Consider the following 22213-nt stretch of genomic DNA (forward strand, 5'->3'; position numbering starts at 1 on the left):
TGAAATTAATGGGTAGCAGGTTTAAAACAAATAAAAGGAAGTTCTTCTTCACTCAGCACACAGTCAACCTGTGGAACTCCTTGCCTGAGGAGGTTGTGAAGGCTAGGACTATAACAGGGTTTAAAAGAGAACTAGATAAGTTCATGGAGGTTAAGTTCATTAATGGCTATTAGCCTGGATGGGGAAGGAATGGTGTTCCTAGCCTCTGTTTGTCAAAGGGTGGAGATGGATGGCAGGAGAGAGATCACTAGATCATTACCTTTATGTTCACACCCTCTAGGGCACCTGGCATTGGCCACTGTCGGTAGACAGGATACTGGGCTGGATGGACCTTTGGTCTGACCCAGTATGGCCGTTCTTATGTTCTACTAGCCAACTTTCATAGTACCTGCCAGTGAGAGCAAGCGCTCAAATGTACCTTTACGATGAGGTAGATCACTTTTTTAGACCCAAAGTTACTTTCATCGCATATAGTGGAATGTTCTTGTTGTATATTTAATGTAAAATTAACTCTAAAATTTAGAGTTTAGACAAAGTTTAGACATGATATAAATCTACATCAAACATTATTTCATCCTTTTTCCTCCACTATTATGTTATGTCTGAGTCTCAGCTTTTTAAAGTTCTCTGCCACAGATTTGGGACTTGAAGTGTTAAGAACTATATTGAAAGGACATGCCAGTGCTTAGTAAAAAGTGTTCTTTTCACACTGTCTGTTCACACTGTCACATTAAAAAGCTTTATGGATAATGAGATTAAATTTTTCCGTAATTTTAAAGTCAACTTATATTAATCGCTGTACTATCAGATTTTATGTATGTAGTACATTCAGTCAATTTTTCTTTTACTAATAAGTCCCAAAATCATACTTTGATAAAACTGTCAAACGCAATTTAGATTGTAATCAAATGACTTTTCTAAAATACACTATTTTTGTAGCTTTCCTTCAGCAGATCTGTTACGTGCCTAAAGCTTAACACAGAACCTCTTATATTAAGAAAACAACTTTGTGCTGTCTGTTTTGTTCACATCTAATATTCATTCCCACATTTGTCTTCATTATGTATGATTACTTGACATTTCTTGAAATATTTTAACAGAACAGGCTGGAACAGATTTATATATTAACATTATCACATTGCTGACAGTCTTGCCATATAATTTTATTGCACTGTCACAAAAGTCACTTAGATTTAAGACTGCATAATTTGTAGAAATTTAAGATGGCATGTGAACCTTCTTGAAAGAGTAAAGAGAAATGAAATAATATGCTGTTTGAAAGAGACTCTGACCAGTTTTGACCCATGGTGTCTCAACGTTATTTGCAGGCAGACAAGTTTAAAGATTTTATTGATTGATTGGTGGACATTGTAAGGTTCAGAGTCAGTTGTCCTTTTGGCCACAGTTTTCCTTTTGCTGATAAATCCAGTTTTCTTTCAATTTCTTGGCTTTTACTTTTATGGTTGAATTTTACTTCTCATAAAAGTTGAAGTCTAACAGCATTGGCTAACTGTGGATAAAAAGAGGGAAAAATGCGAACTCTCCAGAAGAGTTCTTCCAATAATGTAAAGTTTTAAGTCAAGGGGTGAAATCCTAGCCCCATTCAAATCAATACAAAATTCCCATTGACTTCAATAGGGCCAAGATTTCATCTGAGGGTTGGGGCCAAGAGCCTTAGGAATGGGATCATCCTTAATTCTTGTAGACATTTCCCTGCTGGTTGGCTGAGAAATGAGATTGTGTAGAACTCCCATTGAATCAATTCCCTTCCAGTCTAGCTATCCTATGGAGCCCCAAACACTGAGTTTGCAGAGTGGAATGATGCATTGCATCTTATGTTCTACTTGTCTCTCTCTCGGGGGGGGGGGGGGGGGGGGGGGAACTGGGCATCCAAAAATATTTAGGTGGCTTTTGAAAATCTCAGCCCATATATTTAAACTTTACCTTCTTGAAAAATCCTGTAGAATTGAAGAGGGGTAAAATTATTAAGGTTTCACAGAAATGTAATAGGGCAGCATAGAAGTTACTCCACAAATAGAGGGAATTTAATGGAGAATTATATAAACTATCCCACAGAATTCTATAGCAGGGATATAGTCTTCTATGAAATTGTACAGTGTGGTCCAAAAAAGTAGTGGCTGAATCTCCCCATTGTTTCCAGTTTCCTTTTCTTAGAGCTAAAGCTTTTATTTGACTCTAGTTAATATGACTTCTTCAAAACTTTCCTTCTATTTGCATCTTGCTTTGTCCCACCTTTCGCAGGCCTCTGCCCTTGAGTTGTGTTGTTTTTTAATTTTCCCTCGTCAGGTTCTTCATCACTTCAGTGTTCCTTCCTACTCCCCACACCAGCTAAAATTCTAGACCTTGTCATTTCAGTAGGTTTTCTGAAATACAGCAGTGTTGTCCTGTGGTTTATAACTCTTTAAGCAACTTAATAGTTACCACTAAAATGGTGTTTGTAACTCTCCATTTACTCTCGCAGTGCAAGGGTACTTCTCTCTCCACCACCTGTGGAGTGCATTTTTACTTTTGTGTTTTAATTTGTCCTATTTAATTTTTAAATAGGTCCATCTGAATTTGTTTTACATCCATCTAAGTATGAATAAGTTCTTCTGGTTCCATTAGGTATGGGACTCTGGTTCTCCTTTCTCATTTGATCTCTTAGTTGAGGTATTGTGTGTTAATTATCTATGTTCTGATTAAATTTGCTGAATTAAGGTCAAATGCCTGCCATAATTAAATTTCTGTACCTGAATTCTGTACTCTCCAACTAGCACCACCCCACAGTTGCTGTGTACATGGGGCTGTGGTATGTATCCTGTTATGCAGCTCCAGTGTAGCAATGTTCTTAAAATAAATATGGGGTCAAGAGCAACATTACACCCTGCTGTAAGCCCACATATTTAGTTACATTTATCCAAGGGCCAAACTTCACCATTTGCTTTGTGAAAAGCTGGTGGAAATGATGTTTCACCATTGAATAAAATCAGGAATATCAGTGTTTTGCATATGATACACATACTCTTAAACTAGCAAATGCTGATGTGCACAACTCTATTCCCATGTCCACTTAGGATTACTATTAAGAGGCAACAGGATGAGTAGGATTTCCAGCACCTCCGCAGGACAGGAAGCTCAGTTGACTGAGTTTCTTACACTATTTTCTGTGGTAACGAGGTTAGGTCATGTAGTACAGGAAAGAAACATATTTTGAACTTAGGTTCTCAAAGGTAAGTCCTTTCAAGGCAGTTTGTTTCATGTACCAGAGTGGAATGCAGAGTATTATATTCCTATTTGGGAAAAAATATTTCTTTTGATCTACATTTCAGAAAGACTCTGGGAATGGGTGCCTCATTAAGAAGCAGAAAAATAGTGCTTTAGGCCCCCTTCTACACTGGTGGTGGTTTTAAATCTCCCATCATTGTTTTAGCTCTGGGTGAACCTTCTATTTCTACCAGTCTGTCTGTCTGGGCTGATACCAAAAAAAAAATAAAAAGCACCTTCTCTTCTTCTTCGAGTGATTGCTCATGTGTATTCCACAATAGGAGTGCGTACTCGCCACGTGCACCAGTGCTGGAAGTTTTTCCCCTAGCAGTACCTCCAAGGGGAGCACCCCCGGCGACTCCTGGAGTGGCGCCTGCCTGGCGCAGTATAAGGGGAGCGGAGTGCTCCCCCCACCCTCAGTTCCTTTTTGCTGCCAGTGAAGGTGCGTTGGAACTACTCTGCTTCAGCTTTGCTGTCGCTTGTCCCCAGAACCGTTCGTTAGTACCTGTAGTTAGTTAGCTGTTTAGTTCATCACTGACACTGGGCCAGGGCATGCCCCAGGGTTTAAGTCGTGCAGCTCTTGTAGGCGTTCTATTCCATATCAGTGAAAGATGCAAGATTTGCAAGTCGTTTAAGCCTCAGACCAAGAGAAAGGGACATTAGGCTCCGGCCCATCCTGATGGAGTCGGCGCTGACCCCGGCACACCGCTCTGAACTGGCACCACGGTGTCAGTACGTGGCGACCCTCCAGTGCCATCGACCAGTCAGCACCGCTTCCCATCCACAGGGCATGCCAAGAGCGCCAGGAAGACTCCCGCTTCCCAGCAGCACCAAGGGAAGTCTGGGACAGAGGCTAGGCCCATGTCGGGCAGTCCTCGATCCCCACCAGGCCCCAGGCCTCCAACTCACATTGAGCGGAGTAGCCCGGCTCCTTCAGAACAGGCCTCTCTGGATGCCATCCACGCCTGAAGACCTCCAGGTGGCCCGGGACGTTATGTCCAAGCCGATGCCTGGAGCGCTGCTGATGTCGGCCCTGCACTCCAGAGGCAAGCCGCCACTGGGATCTCCGCAGTTGCCTCTAGCCCGGTACCAGTCTCCATCGAGGGAACATTCCCAATGCTGATCACCACCCAGAGATCACTCGGTGCAGAGTCCCTAGTGGATCGCCCTCGATGCTGACCAGACCTGGCTGGGTTCTGTCCAGCCGGGACTCGTGGCACCGCTCGTACTTAAGGAGCGAATATTGGCGGGACTGTGGTGGGTGTTGCTATCGGTCCTCATCTCGGAGAGGGTACTGCAGTTGATCACAGCATGGTCGTCGATGCTGTTCCCGCTTGGACTCCCACTCCAAGTCTCCGCCAAGACATCATAGCTCCTGGCATCGATCGCCGGCGTTTCACCATCGCAGGTCCACCCGTCGAGGCCGTTCGCGGAGCAGCTGTTACTGCTGGTACCAGTCCTCCACGTCAAGATTGCAGTCCCGTGGCTGTTGTGGATCCCAGCACCGCCGCTTCTCTCGGTCCAGAGACAGCAGCAGATCTTATGCCAGCCCAGTCTCCATTCGTAGCCATCCTTCGATGGGCCAGGCCAGCCAACTCGAACAGCCGGCCCCGCCGGTGCCACGGCAGGTGCAGTGGCACTGAGCATCGTGGCCGGCCCAATGGTACCAGTGGGCACTGTGGCCTCCAGTGCAGCCCCCAGCGGGAGCTCGCTTGGTGGCCAGAGCTTCGGAGGCACCATCAGCCTCCCTCTCCAGACCCCCGAGAAAGGAGGCGGCGGAACATGCATCCTCGGCACCATGCCCAGAGTCCAACCAGGTGGTGGACCCTCTGGTGCTGGCCGATACCGCACCGGCCTCTTCGCCCCGCCCAGAGGAGGCGATTGTGGCCCCGCCCCCCTCCATCCAGCAGGAGGACTTCAGGGCCCACCAAGAACTCTTAAAGAGGGTGGCAGCAAGCCTCCACCTCCATGCAGAGGAGATGGAGGAGCCCTCAGACTCCCTGTTTAACGTGTTGTCCCCATGGGTAGGGTGGTCTTGCCTCTCCATGAAGGGGTGGCTAAGATTTCAAATGCCCTGTGGCAAACTCCAGCCTTGCTAGCCCCCATCTCTAAAAAGGCGGAACGCAAATACTTTGTACCCACTAAGGGGCATGAGTACTTGTATACCCACCCGGCACCCAACTCCCTGGTGGTCGAGTTGGTCAACCACAGGGAACGGCAGGGTCAGCCAGCCCCGACGCCAAAGAACAAAGACTCTCGGAGACTGGACTCTTTCAGAAGGAAAGTTTATTTGTCTTTGAGCTTCCAGTTACGAGTGGCAAACCATCAGGCTCTCCTGGGCCAGTATGAATTCAATCTGTGGGGCTCCCTGTCCAAGTTTGAGGACTCCCTCCAGAAGCATGATAGGAAGGAGTTCAAGGCTCTAGTGGAGGAAGGGGCAGCAGCCGCTAGGGCCTCCGTGCAGGTAGCCTCGGATGCTGTGGACACAGCCACACCATCGGTGGCCTCCGCGGTGTCCATGAGACAGGCGTCATGGCTCCTGCTCTCTGGGCTGTCCAGCGAGGCAGTCTTCCATGCAGGATCTCCCATTTGATGGGAAAGCTCTGTTTGCGAAGGAAAGAGATACAAGGCTGCATGGCATGAAAGACTCCTGCACGACCCTCCAGATTCGGGGCCTCTATGTCCTGGCTCCGGCAAAACCTAAGTTCAAGCCGCAGCAGACTCCCACCCAGGCTGCCCTCCCGAAGTATGAGGCTGTCCATAAGAAGAAGCGGGACTATAAGAGACGCCCTCAGAGGAAGTCTGGGCCTGCCCCCCCAAGCCTGGGTCTTCCAAGGGCAAGCAGGAAGGGAAAAGGCATTTTTGATGGGACGCTCGGACACACCTCACCAGTCCTCCTCAGGGATCCATACCCAATAAAGCTTCCCTTCTCCAACTGGTTGTGTGCTTTCCTCCCGGAATGGTTGCAGCTAACCTCGGATCGATGGGTCTTCAACAACATCTCCCGAGGTTACACCCTCCAGTTTACTTCCTCCCCACCTAACCACCCCCCACCCCAGTCCCCCTTGGGGGACCCCTTGCACGTAGCTCTGCTCAAGCAGGAGGTGGGGTGGCTCCTAGGTCTAGGAGCGATTGAGGCGGTGCCTGAGGAGTTCATGAGCAAGGGCTATTACTCCCGTTATTTCCTTATCCCGAAGGCAAAGCGGGGCACAGGCCCATCCTGGACCTCCAAGTTCTGAACCAGTACAGGGTGAAGCTCAAGTTCCTCATGGTCTCCCTGGCCTCCATCATCCCCTCCCTGGATCCCGGGGACTGGTACACTGCCCTCGATCTATAAGACGCGTACTTCCACATCCACATATTCGAGGGGCACAGGCGCTTCCTCCATTTCGTGGTGGGACAGAGTCATTACCAATTCACGGTCCTCCCATTTGGTCTGTCCACTGCCCCCAGGGTGTTTACAAAATGCATGTCGGTGGTAGCCTACCACAGGCGGCAGAGGGGTCCAGATATTTCCCTATCTGGATGATTGGCTTGTCAAGGGCACATCCCGGTCGCAGGTGAGGGATCACGTGGCGCTCCTCTTGTCCACGTGCACTGCCTTGGGCCTGTTGGTAAACAACACCAAGTCCACGTTAGTCCTGGTCCAACGCATAGAGTTTATTGGGGCACTCCTGGATGCAGTGTTGGCCAGGGCCCCTCTCCCGCCAGACAGATTCGAGACCCTGAAAGGTCTCCTCAATTCAGTCACAAGGTTCCCGGTGACAACAGCCAGGATTTGCCTACAATGCTTGGGTCACATGTTGGTGTGCACGTACGTGATCTGTCACGCCAGACTCTGGATGAGGCCTCTCTAGCTCTGGTTGGTCTCAAAGTTCTCCCAGGCCACAGACAGGATGGACAAGGTCTTCACCATGCCAGAGTCTGTGATCACCTCCCTATGGTGGTGGTCCACCACAAACAACATGCTCCAAGGGGTCCCATTCAAGGACAGGGCCCTGTCATTGGAGCTGGTGTCCGATGCATCAGACCTGGGTTGGGGGGCCGATGTGGGGAACTTTCAGACCCAAGGCCTGTGGTCGGCTCAAGATCTGACCAGACCTTACATATAAACGTCAAGGTGCGGCTGGCGTGTATGGCCTTCCGCTCACACCTGGAGGGTAAGGTAGTCAGGGTCCTCACAGACAACACAGCCTCAATGTTCTATATCAACAGGCAAGGCGGGGCCTGATCCTCTGCCGCAAAGCCCTTAGGCTGTGGGACTTCTGTATATTCCATGACATCCACCTGAAGGCTTTCCACCTACCGGGCGCCCAGAACAAGAGGGCGGATCGCTTGAGCAGGGACTTTTCCTTGCAATACGAGTGGTCCCTCAACCCAGAAGTGGCCCATTGGCTCTTCTGAAGGTGCAGAACTCCCCAGGTGGACCTGTTCGCAACTCGGCAGAACCGGCTATGCCCCCAGTTCTGCTCTGGGGGGGCCAGGGGAGGGGCGCTATCTCCGATGCCTTTCTCCTATCCTGGTCAGGCTGGCTTCTCTATGCCTTTCCCGCTTTCCCTCTAATTGGCAGGGTCCTGGAGAAGATAAAGATGGACAAGGCCCAGTTCCTCCTGATTGCCCCAGCGTGGCCCAGGCAGCATTGTTACGGGACCCTCACGGGCCTGGCAGTAGCTCCGCCATGGCCGTTGCCACTCCACCCGGACCTGCTCCCTCAGGACCAGGGCCGCCTCCTCCACCCCAACCTGATGGCTCTTCACCTCGCAGCATGGCTGCTCAGTGGTTCAGTGGAGAGGAAAGCACGTACTCAGAGCAGGATCAGTGCATCCTCCTCAAAAGTAGACAGCCCTCCACTCGCCACGCTTATTTGGTGAAGTGGTCCCAGTTTTCTAGGTGGACGGCAGACCAGGGTGTCTCCCCGGTGACCGCCCCAATCCATCTTATCCTTGATTATCTCCTCCACCTGAGGGCCCAGGCCCTGGCACCCTCGTCAGTCAAGGTGCACCTGGCAGCCATGTCGGCCTTCCATCCGCCGGTGCAAGGGCACATGGTATTTTCCCATGCTATGACTGGCTGGTTCCTTAAGAGTTTGGACCATCTTTTTCCATATTCTAGACCCCCGGTCCCGCAGTGTGACCTAAACCTGGTGTTGGCTCATCTCACGGGGCCCCCGTTTGAACCACTGGCCATGTGCTCCTGGTCTCACCTCTCGTGGAAGGTGGCCTTCCTGGTTGCAATCATGTCGGCCAGGCGAGTCTCGGAGCTCAGGGCCCTGACCTTTGAGCCGCCGTACATGGTCTTTCATAAAGACAAGGTCCAACTCCGCCCACGCCCCGCGTTCCTCCCGAAGGTGGTCTCCGCCTGCCACATGGGTCAGGACATTTTTCTACTGGTCCTCTGCCCCAAACCTCACGCATCCAGTGAGGAGTGCCATCTCCACATGCTCGACGTGTGGCAGGCTCTGGCTCTCTATCTCGAGCAGACCAGGCCCTTCAGAAAGTCCTTGCAACTGTTCGTCGCCGCAGCTGAGTCCGCGAGGGGCCAGCCGATTTCCACTCAGCGGCTTTCCAATCGGATCACTTTGTGTATCCATTCCTGTTATGAGTTGGTGGGTGTCCCCCCCCACCACCCATTGTGAGGGCACACTCGTCTCGAGTGCAGGCCTCGTCAGCTGCCTTTGTGGCCTACGTCCCCATCCAGGACATTTGTACGGCTGCCACGTGGTCTTCGGTTCACACATTCACGTCGAACTATGCAATCATTCCCCAAACCAGGGATGACGCCGGGTTTGGCAGGGCTGTCCTCCGTCCTGGGAACTTGTAAACTCCTATCAACCTCCAACAGATAGCTTGGAATCACCTATTGTGGAACACACATGAGCAATCACTCGAAGAAGAAAAAACAGTTACCTTTTCCATAACTGGTGTTCTTCGAGATGTGTTGCTCATATCTATTCCACATCCCACCCTCCTTCACCTCTTTCAGAGTTGTCTGGCAAGTAGGAACTGAGGGTGGGGGAAGCGCGCAGCTCCCCTTATATCGTGCCAGGCAGGCGCCACTCCAGGGCTTGTGGGGAGCGCTCCCCCCTACGGGTACTGCTAGGGGAAAAGCTTCCAGCACCAGTGCATGTTGCAAGCACGCACACCTATTGTGGAATAGACATGAGCAACACATCTCGAAGAACACCAGTTATGGAAAAGGTAACGGTCTTTTTTTCTCATTGGAGCGATGCAGCTCAGTCTTTGCTCTGTCCCTGTATAGTCACATGCCAAAAATAAATTATTAATTCTGTAATCATTAGAGAGGGAGGGACTAGTAATTACTGCAGTGTTAGTTGTGTTGTGATCGGATGCAGGGTTCCAGTTGGGATTGAGACCCCATTGTGCTTGGTGCTATACTGAAATGTAGGAAAACATGGTCCTTAATATGAAGAGTTTACAAAGTAAGGCCAAATTCAGCAAATGCTCACATATATCATTTGACCCCTATAAAGTCAATGGGATTACTCACATCAGTAAAGTTACATGTGCATAAGGGTTTCTCAGGGCCTAATTTTCCACAAGGCACATCAAGTGAGTGTAACGTACAGTCAGAAGGGTTGGCAAGAGATCGCGGTTAATAATCATAGGAGTGCATGTTTACCTCAGCTTGAACTCCCACCCAAAAAGTTATTTTTGTTTAATTGCTTGTGGAGTTTTTTCCTGAAAATCCTGGGTTTCTTTCATCTTTGTTAATCTCTAGTTTTTCACCATTCTTGGTGTGGAGTCTCATAACCAGTCAATTCAATAATGGGAGAGTGGGACACAGAGAGTCTCTCCAAAGCACTCCCCATGCAGAACAGACCTGCCATGGCCCACCTAGCAATCTGTTTATAAACTGTGTGAAATATATATATGGGTTGTTGATTAATCACAGTTAACTCGTGATTAACTCATTTGATTATCTCAAAAAAATGAATTGCGTTTAAAAAAATTAATTGCGATTAATCAGTTTTAATCGCACTGTTAAACAATAGAATACCAATTGAAATTTATTAAATATTTTGTATGTTTTTCTACATTTTCATATATGTTGTATTCTGTGTTGTAATTGAAATCAGTGTATATTATTTTTGATTAACATTTTTACAGTTCAAATATTTATAAACAAAAGTATTTTTCAATTCACCTCATACAAGTACTGTAGTGCAATCTCTTTGTTGTGAAAGTGCAACTTACAAATGTAGATTTTTTTTTTTGTTACGTAACTGCACTCAAAAACAAAACCGTGTAAAACTTCAGAGCCTACAAGTCCACTCAGTCCTAATTCTTGTTCAGCCAATTGCTAAGACAAACCTTGCAATGCCAGCTACAACAATGCCATGAGAACACCTGTTCTCACTTTAAGGTGACATTGTGAACAAGAAGCGGGTAGCATTATCCCTGCAAATGTAAACACACTTGTTTGTCTGAGTGATTGGCTGAACAAGAAGTAGGACTGAGTAGACTTGTAGGCTCTACAATTTTACATTTGTTTTATTTTTGAAATGCAGGTTTTTTGTACATAATTCTACATTTGTAAGTTCAGCTTTCATGATAGAGATTGCACTACGGTACCTGTATTAGGTGAATTGAAAAATATTATTTCTTTTGTTTTTTACAATGCAAATACTTGTAATCAAATAAATATAAAGTGAGCACAGTACACTTTGTATTCTGTGCTGTAATTGAAATCAATATATTTTTAAAAGTAGAAAACATCAAAAATATTTAAATGGTATGTTATTATTGCTTAACGGTGCGATTAATCGTGATTACATTTTTTTAATCACTTGACAGCCCTAATATATATAGTTTGTTCATGTGTCCCACACACAGCTTTTCTGGCCCATTTAACTCTCCTCTCCACCACATACAGGACAGGATCCTATGACCGACTATTCTAATATTCACCTATATAAGCCAGTCTTTGTCATTGTTTATTTCCTGAAATGTCACCTCACTGGTTGCAACCATCTAACTGGGATTGAAATCACAAAGCTTTGTATCTGATTCATTTTTATTTGCAAAATATCTTTTTTTTTTTTTAAGCGAACCATTTCTTTTTTCCTGAGAAAACTAGGTCAAGCCATCATAATGCAGCAGGGAGGGGAAAAATGAGTAAAAAGACCAGACAACTCCAGTACAGTAGGTGTTTTTGGTTTTGTTCTTTAGCTTTGTTTTTGTAGAGAATTACTTTCTATTTTTTGTACTTCATGGTGATTGTTTTTTTTCTATGGGGTAACCAAAGTGACTTTCAGCTATGACTTGCTTTAAGATATGCATGGTGTTTATCTTTTTTTCTTATTGTTGTTTTCAAAGCTGCTTTGCTGTGTGGCATTGGTTTTTAGAGAACCACCTCGGGGAAAAAAGTGAATCTTATAGTCACTTGCTTACTTTTTAAAAAAGGTTTTAACTAGCTTTGCACTCTCTGTTCTCAGGAGTTAGGGTACTTTTCATATTCCTGTTTATCCCTGAACTAAAATGAAGATTTTTGTCTCTGTAGCAGACGTTGCTGCACAGTGAAAGACACGGCTTATTTGGGGGTAAGGTTTTAAAGGTTGCATTCCCCTTCAGTGCCATCTACTGAGGTTCTGTTGCTTCTCATCAGTGGCAAAGGCTGTTTCACTTCATTGTCTGTAAACTTGTTGCTCCTCTCTGTATCTGAGGCGTTTTCTAGTTTCTCCCCAAGAAGGCTTCCAGTCCTGAAGGCAAGGCTGATTCTTGTTTTGGCAGATGTGTTCCTGCCAAGTAGCATTAGGACCTTGTTAACAAGCTGCCATTTCCTCAGTGGGGTTTCCCTGGTTTGTGCTGGCATTTTTTACCTTTCTTTATACCATTCTCACAATGGATTGTACAATGGACAGTCAGGTCACTGATATTGCTTATACTTTTTTAGAAGTGGGACTTCTTTGGGTGAAGGGGTTGTTCTTACAAACATCTCTGGATATTTCTCTGGTTTATGTACTATGGGTGAAATTCTAGCCCCACTGAGATCAGTGGCAAAACTCCCAGGTCAGGATTTCACCCAGTAAGTCTTCCTGTGCAACTTTTGCCTCGGTTTGATCTCTGGTTGAATGCTTTTGCTTTAGTAATTCCTAAATTTTGAGGGAGCTTTTCTTTGATTCGTCTCAGAAGGCTTGTTCTGATGATACCAATAGACTATTGATAAAGGATTACTCATGTAAAACTTTCAATTGGGCCCAAAATTGTTAACCTTTCCCACTCCCTCTTCTTTATATCCTGGAGTTCAATTTGATAGATATAAAAGTTGCATTGTTTTCTCCAAATCAATATGATGCATCAATTTTTTAATTCTTTTTAGCCATCTGTGAGCCAAATAAACACCCATTTACTGCTGGGTACTCATCTCAAAAATATCAGTTGCCTTATCTGATCTCTTCAGGTATGTCTACACAGCAAAGAAAAACCTGCAGCTGGCCCATTTCAGCCATGTTTTTTCTTTGCTGTGTAGACATACACATAGACTGCAAAGTAAAGCTTGCCAGAAAATGTTTTTTTTACATAGGAATTTTTCACTTTTCATTAAACACAAAAACCTGAAAACCAAAAATGTTCTGATTTTGGCAACGAAAAATAAAAAATTTCAGCTGAAAGATGAAAACTTTTTGGGCAAAAATATCTTTTATTATTGAATTTTTCATTTTCCATTTTCCAATGAAGACACTTTCCATTATGATTTTTGTTTAGTCAAAAATCCAAATTTCCAAAGGAGAAAAGTGACAGAAAAATTTCAACGGCCCTACTACAAAAAGACGTCTTTCTTCCAAGAATATTGAAAGCATGATTTTTTTTATCTAAAAGTATTTAAATTTCAGAAGACAAATTCTGGAGAAATTTCCCCCATGGACAGGTTATTGCAGAGCAGGTTACTGCCAGATAGTTTCTTGCATTTGGGGGGGCGGGGGAAGGGATCGTTTTAGCCATTGTTGAAGACCAAATACTGGACCTGATGGATGTTATGGCAAGTCCTACTTTCTTCTGGCAGATTTTGAGCCAGTGTTGCCTAAGTGTTAGATCTGTTGCCCTACTGGATACTTTGGTATCTAACATGAGTGAGTTTAGCGCAGACTGACTTTTATCCATCATTGCTCATGAAAACCTCTTTATTGCTCTGTTCTGTCTCTGGAAAAGTTGAGAGCTGAAGCAGAGCTCTGAATAGATTGCCTCTTGCTGGAGCAAAGTCACTGAAATAATGCTGGGGTGAACTGAATTTGTTTAGAATTTGAGAGTAGCAAATAGGGGGAGGGCTTCAAAACTTTTTCAAACTGTATCCATTTTAAAAAAAATTCTTTGTCCTGATAAAATGAGCCAACCAGCCAGAAATTCTTCTTCCAGCAACGAAGGTTAAACCCTTAGTCTAAAGCCATATTTAGTGTATAACTGGCAAAAGACATATCTGTGGATGATATTCCACCTGAAGTAACAATGCAGAATGTAGTGAAACTAGAGTTCTCTCAATTTCTCAGATGATTAGGACTACAGCTGGTTGAAAAATGGAGTTCTGCATGAAAAATTTTGATTGTGTCAAAAACCCAAAATTTTTTGGCTCAAACCAGCCAAAACCAAAAAAATTTCAGTTTGGGGGATTTTTGGTTTTTTTTGTTTTTTTTTTTTTATGAAAAATTGCACATTTTCAAGGAAAGCAAGAGGACACTTTCCACTAAATTTTCACTGAATTGAAAACCCAATTCTCCATTGAAGGAAAAAGTTTTGAGGAATGTTTTCACCTCAGCCTACTTACACCTCCTTATTAATTTGAAATAAAAGAGATTTTCAGACCTTTAGATTCTTGAAAAATTGTCAGTGTATGCAAACATCCATTCTAGTTAAAAATTGAGAATGAAAAAGTAGTCTGAATGCCTCTAGGTTATGTGATAAATTAGGTATTGACATTCAAATGGAATGCAACTGAGTTTTTAAAAAACAGATTTTCTTTGTGAATGATCAGTGCCATAACCTTCCACGTTTCAGTAAACTACCACACAACCTGCTTCTTTAACAACAGGATACCAATGGGATTGCCTTTCCTCCTAAAAGAATCTAGTCTACACTATGGACTAAAGGCCAGATTTTCAAAGGTATTTAGGTGCCTAAAGATCCAGATAGATGCCCAGTGGGATTTTTAGAAGTGCCTAAGCAGGTTAGATGCCTGCTGAAAATGTGACCTTAAGACCCTTGTCCTGTAGCGCACTTAAGCAAGTGCTTAACTTTAAGTCAGTGAGCAGTCCTATTGAAATCAATAGGACTACTTACATCTATAAAGTTGAGTATATACTTAAGCACTTTGCTGCATCAGGGCCAAAGTAGGTTGCACAAGTCCTATTTTTGTTATAGGAATAGCACGCACACACACACACACCTGCCTCCCCAAACGAAAGAAATAGTTGAGTTTTGTACAAGTGATTTTTTTAATATTTCACTTACCAGCTTCATGTCAGATTTTATCCTGGAACAATGTTTTATGGTTTTCAAAACATAATACGGACCCTTCTCTACAGAGATACAATAATACATGATTGAAGCACTTTTATTATTTCATTTACCTGTTGATGGTCATAAATCATAAATGTGCTATATAACGAGTGCCCGTGCTAGAAAATGTGACCGATACATAAAGTAGGCAAGACAAGCTATAGATAAATGAAAGCAATGAAATAAGATTGAACATTAAATTATGCAAGTCTTTCCTTGTTTTATTGCTGCTGTTTAAGATATTGGGAGTACAGCTGAGTGAAAATTTTGTAGATGAAGTTTATTCATTGAAAAATGCAGTTTTGGTCAACCTGAAACTATTTGTGAATTTGAAACAAATTTACCAAATAGTTTTGATGACTACGTCAACCACAACAAAGGTAAAGTCGAGTCACAAAGCAAGTTAGGCGCTATTCAGAAATGGCGGCGGAGGGGATGTGCCACCACCACAAGTCCCCTTATAACCTTTAGCCCAGTAATTAGTGTACTCACCTGGGATGCAAGAGACTCAGGTTTGAACCTAGATGGAACAGTTTGAACAGGAGAGATTGAGAGAGATCCAGCCCAGGATAGGCTAATGGTTAAGGTCCTCACCTGTGAGGGAGGAGACCTGGGATTAAATGGGGGTCTCCCACATCCCAAGTGAGTGCCCTGACCATTGAGATAAAGGCTATTATGGGGGCTTCTTAGAATCATAGAATATCAGGGTTGGAAGGGACCTCAGGAGGTCATCTAGTCCAACCCCCTGCTCAAAGCAGGACCCATTCCCAGTTAAATCATCCCAGCCAGGGCTTTGTCAAGCCTGACCTTAAAAACTTCTAAGGAAGGAGATTCCACCACCTCCCTAGGTAACGCATTCCAGTGCTTCACCACCCTCCTAGTGAAAAAGTTTTTCCTAATATCCAACCTAAATCTCCCCCACTGCAACTTGAGACCATTACTCCTCGTTCTGTCATCTGCTACCACTGAGAACAGTCTAGAGCCATCCTCTTTGGAACCCCCTTTCAGGCAGTTGAAAGCAGCTATCAAATCCTCCCTATTCTTCTCTTCTTAAGACTAAACACCCCCAGTTCCCTCAGCCTCTCCTCATAAGTCATGTGTTCCAGTCCCCTAATCATTTTTGTTGCCCTCCGCTGGACTCTTTCCAATTTATCCACATCCTTCTTGTAGTGTGGGGCCCAAAACTGGACACAGTACTCCAGATGAGACCTCACCAATGTCGAATAGAGGGAAACGAGCACGTCCCTTGATCGGCTGGCAATGCCCCTACTTATACATCACAAAATGTCATTTGCCTTCTTGGCAACAAGGGCACACTGTTGACTCATATCCAACTTCTCGTCCACTGTAACCCCTAGGTCCTTTTCTGTAGAACTGCTGCCGAGCCATTCGGTCCCTAGTCTGTAGCGGTGCATTGGATTCTTCCGTCCTAAGTGCAGGACTCTGCACTTGTCCTTGTTGAACCTCATCAGATTTCTTTCGGCCCAATCCTCCAATTTGTCTAGGTCCCTCTGTATCCTATCCCTACTCTCCAGCGTATCTATCACTCCTCCCAGTTTAGTGTCATCTGCAAACTTGCTGAGGGTGCAATCCACACCATCCTCCAGATCATTTATGAAGATATTGAACAAAACAGGCCCCAGGACCGACCCCTGGGGCACTCCACTTGATACCAGCTGCCAACTAGACATGGAGCCATTGATCACTACCCGTTGAGCCCGACAATCTAGCCAGCTTTCTATCCACCTTCTTCGTTGTTCCTCTTCTCCCATCCCTGTTCTATGAATCTAGCCCTTTAAAAATGCCCAGGAACTAAATGTTTTGTCCAACCTAAAATGGACTTTTTGGTGTCTTTCAATTCACCAAAAACTGTATGCACGCTCCTAAAAATAGAGATCACTTATTTAATATCAATTGAAATCCTCAATATTATTTGCACAGCAGGTAAAATTCATATTGGATAGGCTGGTGAAATCTCTAGAGGAAGAATTAAGGGAACAATAGCTTGTTGCACAGGCAATGGGAGGCAGGTTACTCCATCTTGCCTTCTCACTCGTAGGGAGAACGGTTGTAGGTACATTGGACACCCATGCCTTGTCTCTGCTGTGGTTTCAGTGTAGCTGCAGTCCTGAAAACTTTTAACATCGACATGTTTACATGTTTTAGACCAAGAGTTCTTTCCTTTTCCACTTACACGCAGCCTGAAATATGTGCTGCTTTTAGTTTTCATTTCTTCTCATGCTACGTTTGGAAAAGCATGGGCCTGGAATCCATGCACAGAGCATAACTCAGGAGTACAGCTGCTTGACATGTCCAGATTTTGAGTTTTAAACAAGTTTCTTTTTCAAACACTTAATTTTCAATTTTAAAAGATTAAGTGAAATGGTGGAGGTTTTTTGGGGAGGGATGCTTTTGGTTTGTCAATATATTGATATTCTACGTTTTGAAAAACCAGTGAACAGTTTCAAAATTCCCTTCCATTTCTTTTAACTCTCCTTTTTTTTTTTTTTTTTTTTTGAGCAGCTTTGGTGAAGAGGAAATAACTCCTTTCTAGACAGACAATTAGTCTACAAAGAAAGGGAGAGGTTCAAGTTAACCTCTGAAATCAGGAAAGGACAAGCAGTCCTTTGCCTGCTCCTTGCAGTAGGTTTTTAGAAACCTTAACTTAAGAGGATGACGTTTGCTTCAAGGTGGGGTACCCCCCAACACCCCAAATTTTCTGATGACTTTTGCTACAATTCTTTGAGCTGGTGAAATGCTCAGAGACCTTCATCTAGAGAATAAGGAAAATAAACTCAGGGTGAATATGCAAAAGAGAAAAATTATGTTTCAAGCAAGTATGCAAGAAAACACACAATCCACTGGAAATGATGTAGGTAAATTATGTTGTCTGGGTTATCTCAGACACGTCCAGACATGGCCCTCGTAAAAGGTTTTTTCCCCTCTCAAGAGTGTTTGTTATGATGATTAATGCCACCATTGCTCTTTTTTGTTTATACCTGTTCAGAGCTGAGTAGAGAACCCTGCTTCATGCATTGTATTTGTTTGTTTGTTTGTTTTTTAAGATGTAATTCAAGGGCTACCTGTTTAAGGCAGATTAGAAAATAATCCTCTAGGGGAGCATAAAACAAATTAAACTATCATGATGTATGTACATTAATTTCTATATAATTAGGAATAAGGTACAAAACCCCAAAACATCATGTACTCTAAACAGGAACAATATATTTACAGGAAACATCAAAGTAATATTAGACATTAAAATGGTAACTTGTCTCTGCACTACGTAAACAATGACAGAAGAGAATAAGATACCTTTGTAGTTGATTCTATGCTGACCAGATTTGTGTAGTCCTCAAAAAAACTTCGGGTTAGTGAATGTCACTTCTCTGTAACTTTATGCGTTTTTTGGACTTTTAAGTCTGCACCCTTTACATAGAACATTTCCACTATGTGGAAATTCCCAGGCACATTTGCATGAGTTGTGTTCTACCTTCTGGTGAAACTGTTAGCAGAACAGCCTGCCCATGTTGTGTCCTGCTTTCATCTGCTTTATAATTTGTACTCTGACTACATTCTCAACTCTAACCCCAAAGACACCAATGCTGAAACCTTGTGAGTTACCATGGTAACTCCTCTGATTCCTCATTTAGCATATACTAGAGCTACTGTTCTTATTACTGTCGCTTACATTATACGTGCCTATTGTATAGATTAAAATGAACTGCATTTTACCTTTGTCCCCATAATAGCTGGAAAACAATATTTTCCCCAAGAAATACATAAAACTCAACATTTTACTGTGTCAAGGAAACAAGTAACCAGAGGATGGAATGCTGGAGTCAGCGTTTTTCGTTCCATGAGAGTGCAAAACATCAGATCTCCAGAGAATGCCAATCTGACCTCCCAAAACACAAAGCCTAGCTTCCAACTAACTTCAAGTAAACAAATTACTGTAGAGATTAAGATCAAAGCACCAGAAAAATATTCCATTTCAACTACATGATGCTCATAACATTATTTATTTATTGGACTGAGGCAAGCGATGGTTCAGGGAGACAGGATTTAGTTATTTTTTTATGTTGTCTTACGGTAAAAGTACTTCACAAAGATCATCCACATCTTTGTCATGAGATCTGAAAAGTCTGTCATTCTTTGTCATATCATTCCTGCTTCGTGTCCAAACATGGTATCAGTTTATCATGGGCCATATCCTGAAGTCCTTACCCAGGCAAACTCTTAGTGACATCAATGAGAGTTTTGTTTGAGGAAAAGCTGTAAGATGTGGCCCCTGCTGCTTAATTATTGTTGTGTGTGTAGGTGATATGTTGCCTTCAGCATTTTCCCAAGCAGATATGAGTTCACCCATAAAGTCTCTCTATTGCTTATGGAGGAAGGATAGTCCAGTGGTAGGGCACTGGTATTAGACTTAAAGAGATTTGGGTACAAGTCCCTCCTTGTCCATGGCCTTTGTGTGTGATCAGAAGCAGATTACAGCCACTCTGTGCCTCAGTTTCCCATGTGTAAAATAGGGATAAGAGTAATTGACTACCAGACAGGCTTAATGTGATAAATATATTAAAATACTACGGTGATGGGTGCCATATAAGTACATTAGAGAGAGAAATTTACAGCATAGATTAACCCTAAAAATCTAGTGAACCACTCCTTGAAGAAAACTAAAGCGGGGGGGGGAGGATTTTATTTTACAGTAACGTAATAGCTGAATGCCATTTATTTGAACAGATGTGCATTCATATCATTTTGTGCATGACTGAAATTATTTGTCTATGCACATTGTGCTTCACAAAGCAGTGCAAGTGTGCATTAATAGCTCATCAGTGCATGCCCTGTTGTTTCTTTGTTAGCTGATGGACTGACTTAGCAGAAACAAATCGGAAATATAGCCAAGTAAGGGTGTACTTCAAAGGATGTGTATAGCTGTGACTCAGACAAAAACAATCTGACTGAGGTTCAAACCAATCCCATGTCCTTGGGAGTAGAGTCCTGCCATTCCACAGGCATGTCTCCTCCCAAGTAAATGTGCAAGAAGTCAGGGAAGATCATCTAAATTTAACTAACCTTTGCCTTAATGAGGACTCTGTCATGGTCCTGCACCCAGTTATTATGGTGTGCATGTTTCTGTGTGTCAGTCTCTAGTGGTATGAGTACATAAGATGATCGACTTTATATACTCCTGTACTTAAGTTCATTTTTAGTAAAGCATAACAATATCCTATGTGATTCCTATTAATATTAAGGGAAGTCATGCATGTGAACCAACAGAAGAATAGGCATAAAAGGTCAGAATTTTGTAAAACAGAGTAAGTATTACCTTTGCAGGTCTACATTTCCACTGACACATCCAATAAAGGTACATGCAAAGGGAGCCTTTGTGCATAAGATGGCCATTTAGATCCATTTGTTTGTGCAAACGCCCAATATACCTATATGGTTTCAGTAATTGTTAGTGCAAGGAGAACTAAGATCTAGGGTGATAAGTTATGAAAACCATACTCAAAGTATTTAACCTGTTGTTAAGTTTAGTGATCCAGGCAAGTTGTCTTCCTTTTCTTACATGTTACATAGTTTTAGCTTTGAGAGTTAAGTATTCCTCTACTCGTAAACCCTTTTGATCAGGAAGCTTCAGCTATGATTTTTCTTGGGACTTTATTTATTACCTTCTGGCCTAAATTAGCTCTAAATCCTCTCATTGTCAAACTAAATACCTAAATAAAAATTCAACAGCACTTTATGAGCCAGATCCACAAGACCTACATTGATTTATAGCAGCCCAGGGTCTGGTAAATGATATTAATAACAATAATGTCTTTGCTGTGAGTACTATCTATATTTCATATGTTTGGATCACATTAATGGCGCAGAACACAACATATTTCATGTTTGGTTGGACGGGAGTGTAAGTTGAGATCAGTTTTGAGTGAATCTGTGTTGATGTATGTCCAGAGGTGGTGGTAAATAAACTCCCTCCATTATCTACAGAATCGTTCCCACTTCCCCCAAATTTATGTTTGCTATAGTATTGTTAGGATAATAGGCTGCACTACATGCAAAAGCAGATGACACATCTTAAAAAATTGCAACATGGCAGTTTTTACAGTTGAACTATTGCTTGGTGTGCTAAAAGAGGATGTTGATGAGACCAAAGTATGTGGAAGTCCGGCTTCAGACTCCTGTTATATGATGATCCAAGGACAGGAAACAAAATAAATCTGTAATATTATTAAGGGAGCACTTGATTCCCACTGATATGAGTTATAGATGATTTGACTTTTTTATTGCACACTGTCCTGTCTAGTGCAATGATTTAGTGGTGTTAGAAAAATAGTAAATCAATTCAGCTAAAAATGTTTTCAATTCTCAGGGACAACAAGTTTTCCACAGCTTGTGCCAAATGAACAAGCCATTATTTTTGGTCTAAGATAAGCATTCCATCTTCTTCCCCTGCCCCTTCTTCACAATCCTTGGGGAACAGAATAAAAACAGAGTCCTTGACTTTGAGTTTACTAGTGGGTATAGACAGTAGTTGTGCATTCTTGTAGTTTAAAATATTCTTTTGGATTATGTCTAACAGCCCTCAAGAAGGGAGAAAAAAGCAACAGCACTCCTGTAAACTGTAGTGTGGATTTGAGCTGCACAGTGGGTGCATGAGAGAGTATAGGAGTGAGCACCACAGCATAGAATAGATCCAGTTCTAATGTTAACTGTTTCCCCAAATGTTATTTCTTTTTGTTCTTTCTTTGTTACTTTCACCCTTTGCATTTTGTTCATCTAAGCCAGTGGTTCCCAAACTTTAACAGCCCGCGAACCCCTTTCACTAAATTGTGAAATCTCGTGAACCCCCTCCTAAAAATGAATATTTCCGGGGATTTAAGTTTAAATTTCCTCAGTGTGATGGATGCACTTTCTTTGCTCTGCATAGCTCTTGGAATTCGGGAACCACTGGAGAAAGATAGTCTCAGGTCTGGTTCAGCATCAAGTCTGTTTCTGTATTTGGTTTTCAGATGTGCATACGAGGAAAACGCTTTCTCGATTAAGTATGTTGTTAAAAATGGTAACAAAACTGCAGCAGCTTTTTCTGCTAGAAGGGAGTGCTCGTTTCTTAAACTCAGCCAAAAGTTGATCAATGACAGATTTCTGAAACTCCTTTTCAGTTCGTAATTACAGGAGATCTCAATCAATTTCTCTTTTTCCTCAGTGTTCAATATCTGTGTTGAGAAAGTGGTATCATCAGAAGGGTTGTGAATCCAGTCATTATCGCCTGACATAGCTGGAAAGTATTCCCTGAAAGTTGTGCAAAGTCCTTTTAGGTGTGCAATTGTATTGGTTTTAGTGCATTGATCTGCTCTCCCTGGGGCTCAGGCTGTCAGCCCTGCGCGGAGCGCTGGAGTTTGGGGTGCCGGCTCCCCCGCTCATGG

At 43.4% G+C, this 22213-nt stretch overlaps 2 protein-coding genes across 4 annotated transcripts in view; one reads left to right on the top strand and one right to left on the bottom strand.

The window, feature by feature from the left end:
- Nucleotides 1-22213, bottom strand: part of GPR63 (G protein-coupled receptor 63) — a 213488-nt gene that overhangs the window by 32816 nt on the left and 158459 nt on the right. The gene's annotated exons all lie outside the window — the stretch shown is intronic.
- FHL5 (four and a half LIM domains 5) overlaps nt 1-22213 on the top strand; it is a 46136-nt gene that overhangs the window by 1024 nt on the left and 22899 nt on the right. Inside the window, exon 1 of one of the 3 annotated variants that reach the window (XM_073336794.2) lies at nt 10871-11426. The exons of the other annotated variants lie outside the window; for them this stretch is intronic. Within the exon in view, the coding sequence (XP_073192895.1) occupies nt 11396-11426 (31 nt within the window). The 5' untranslated portion in view covers nt 10871-11395. Of the gene's footprint in view, nt 1-10870; nt 11427-22213 lie in introns of those variants that run through there. 3 annotated transcript variants of the gene reach the window in all.

The sequence above is a fragment of the Lepidochelys kempii genome, chromosome 3 (genome assembly GCF_965140285.1).
Source record: "Lepidochelys kempii isolate rLepKem1 chromosome 3, rLepKem1.hap1, whole genome shotgun sequence".
NCBI lineage: Eukaryota > Metazoa > Chordata > Testudines > Cheloniidae > Lepidochelys > Lepidochelys kempii.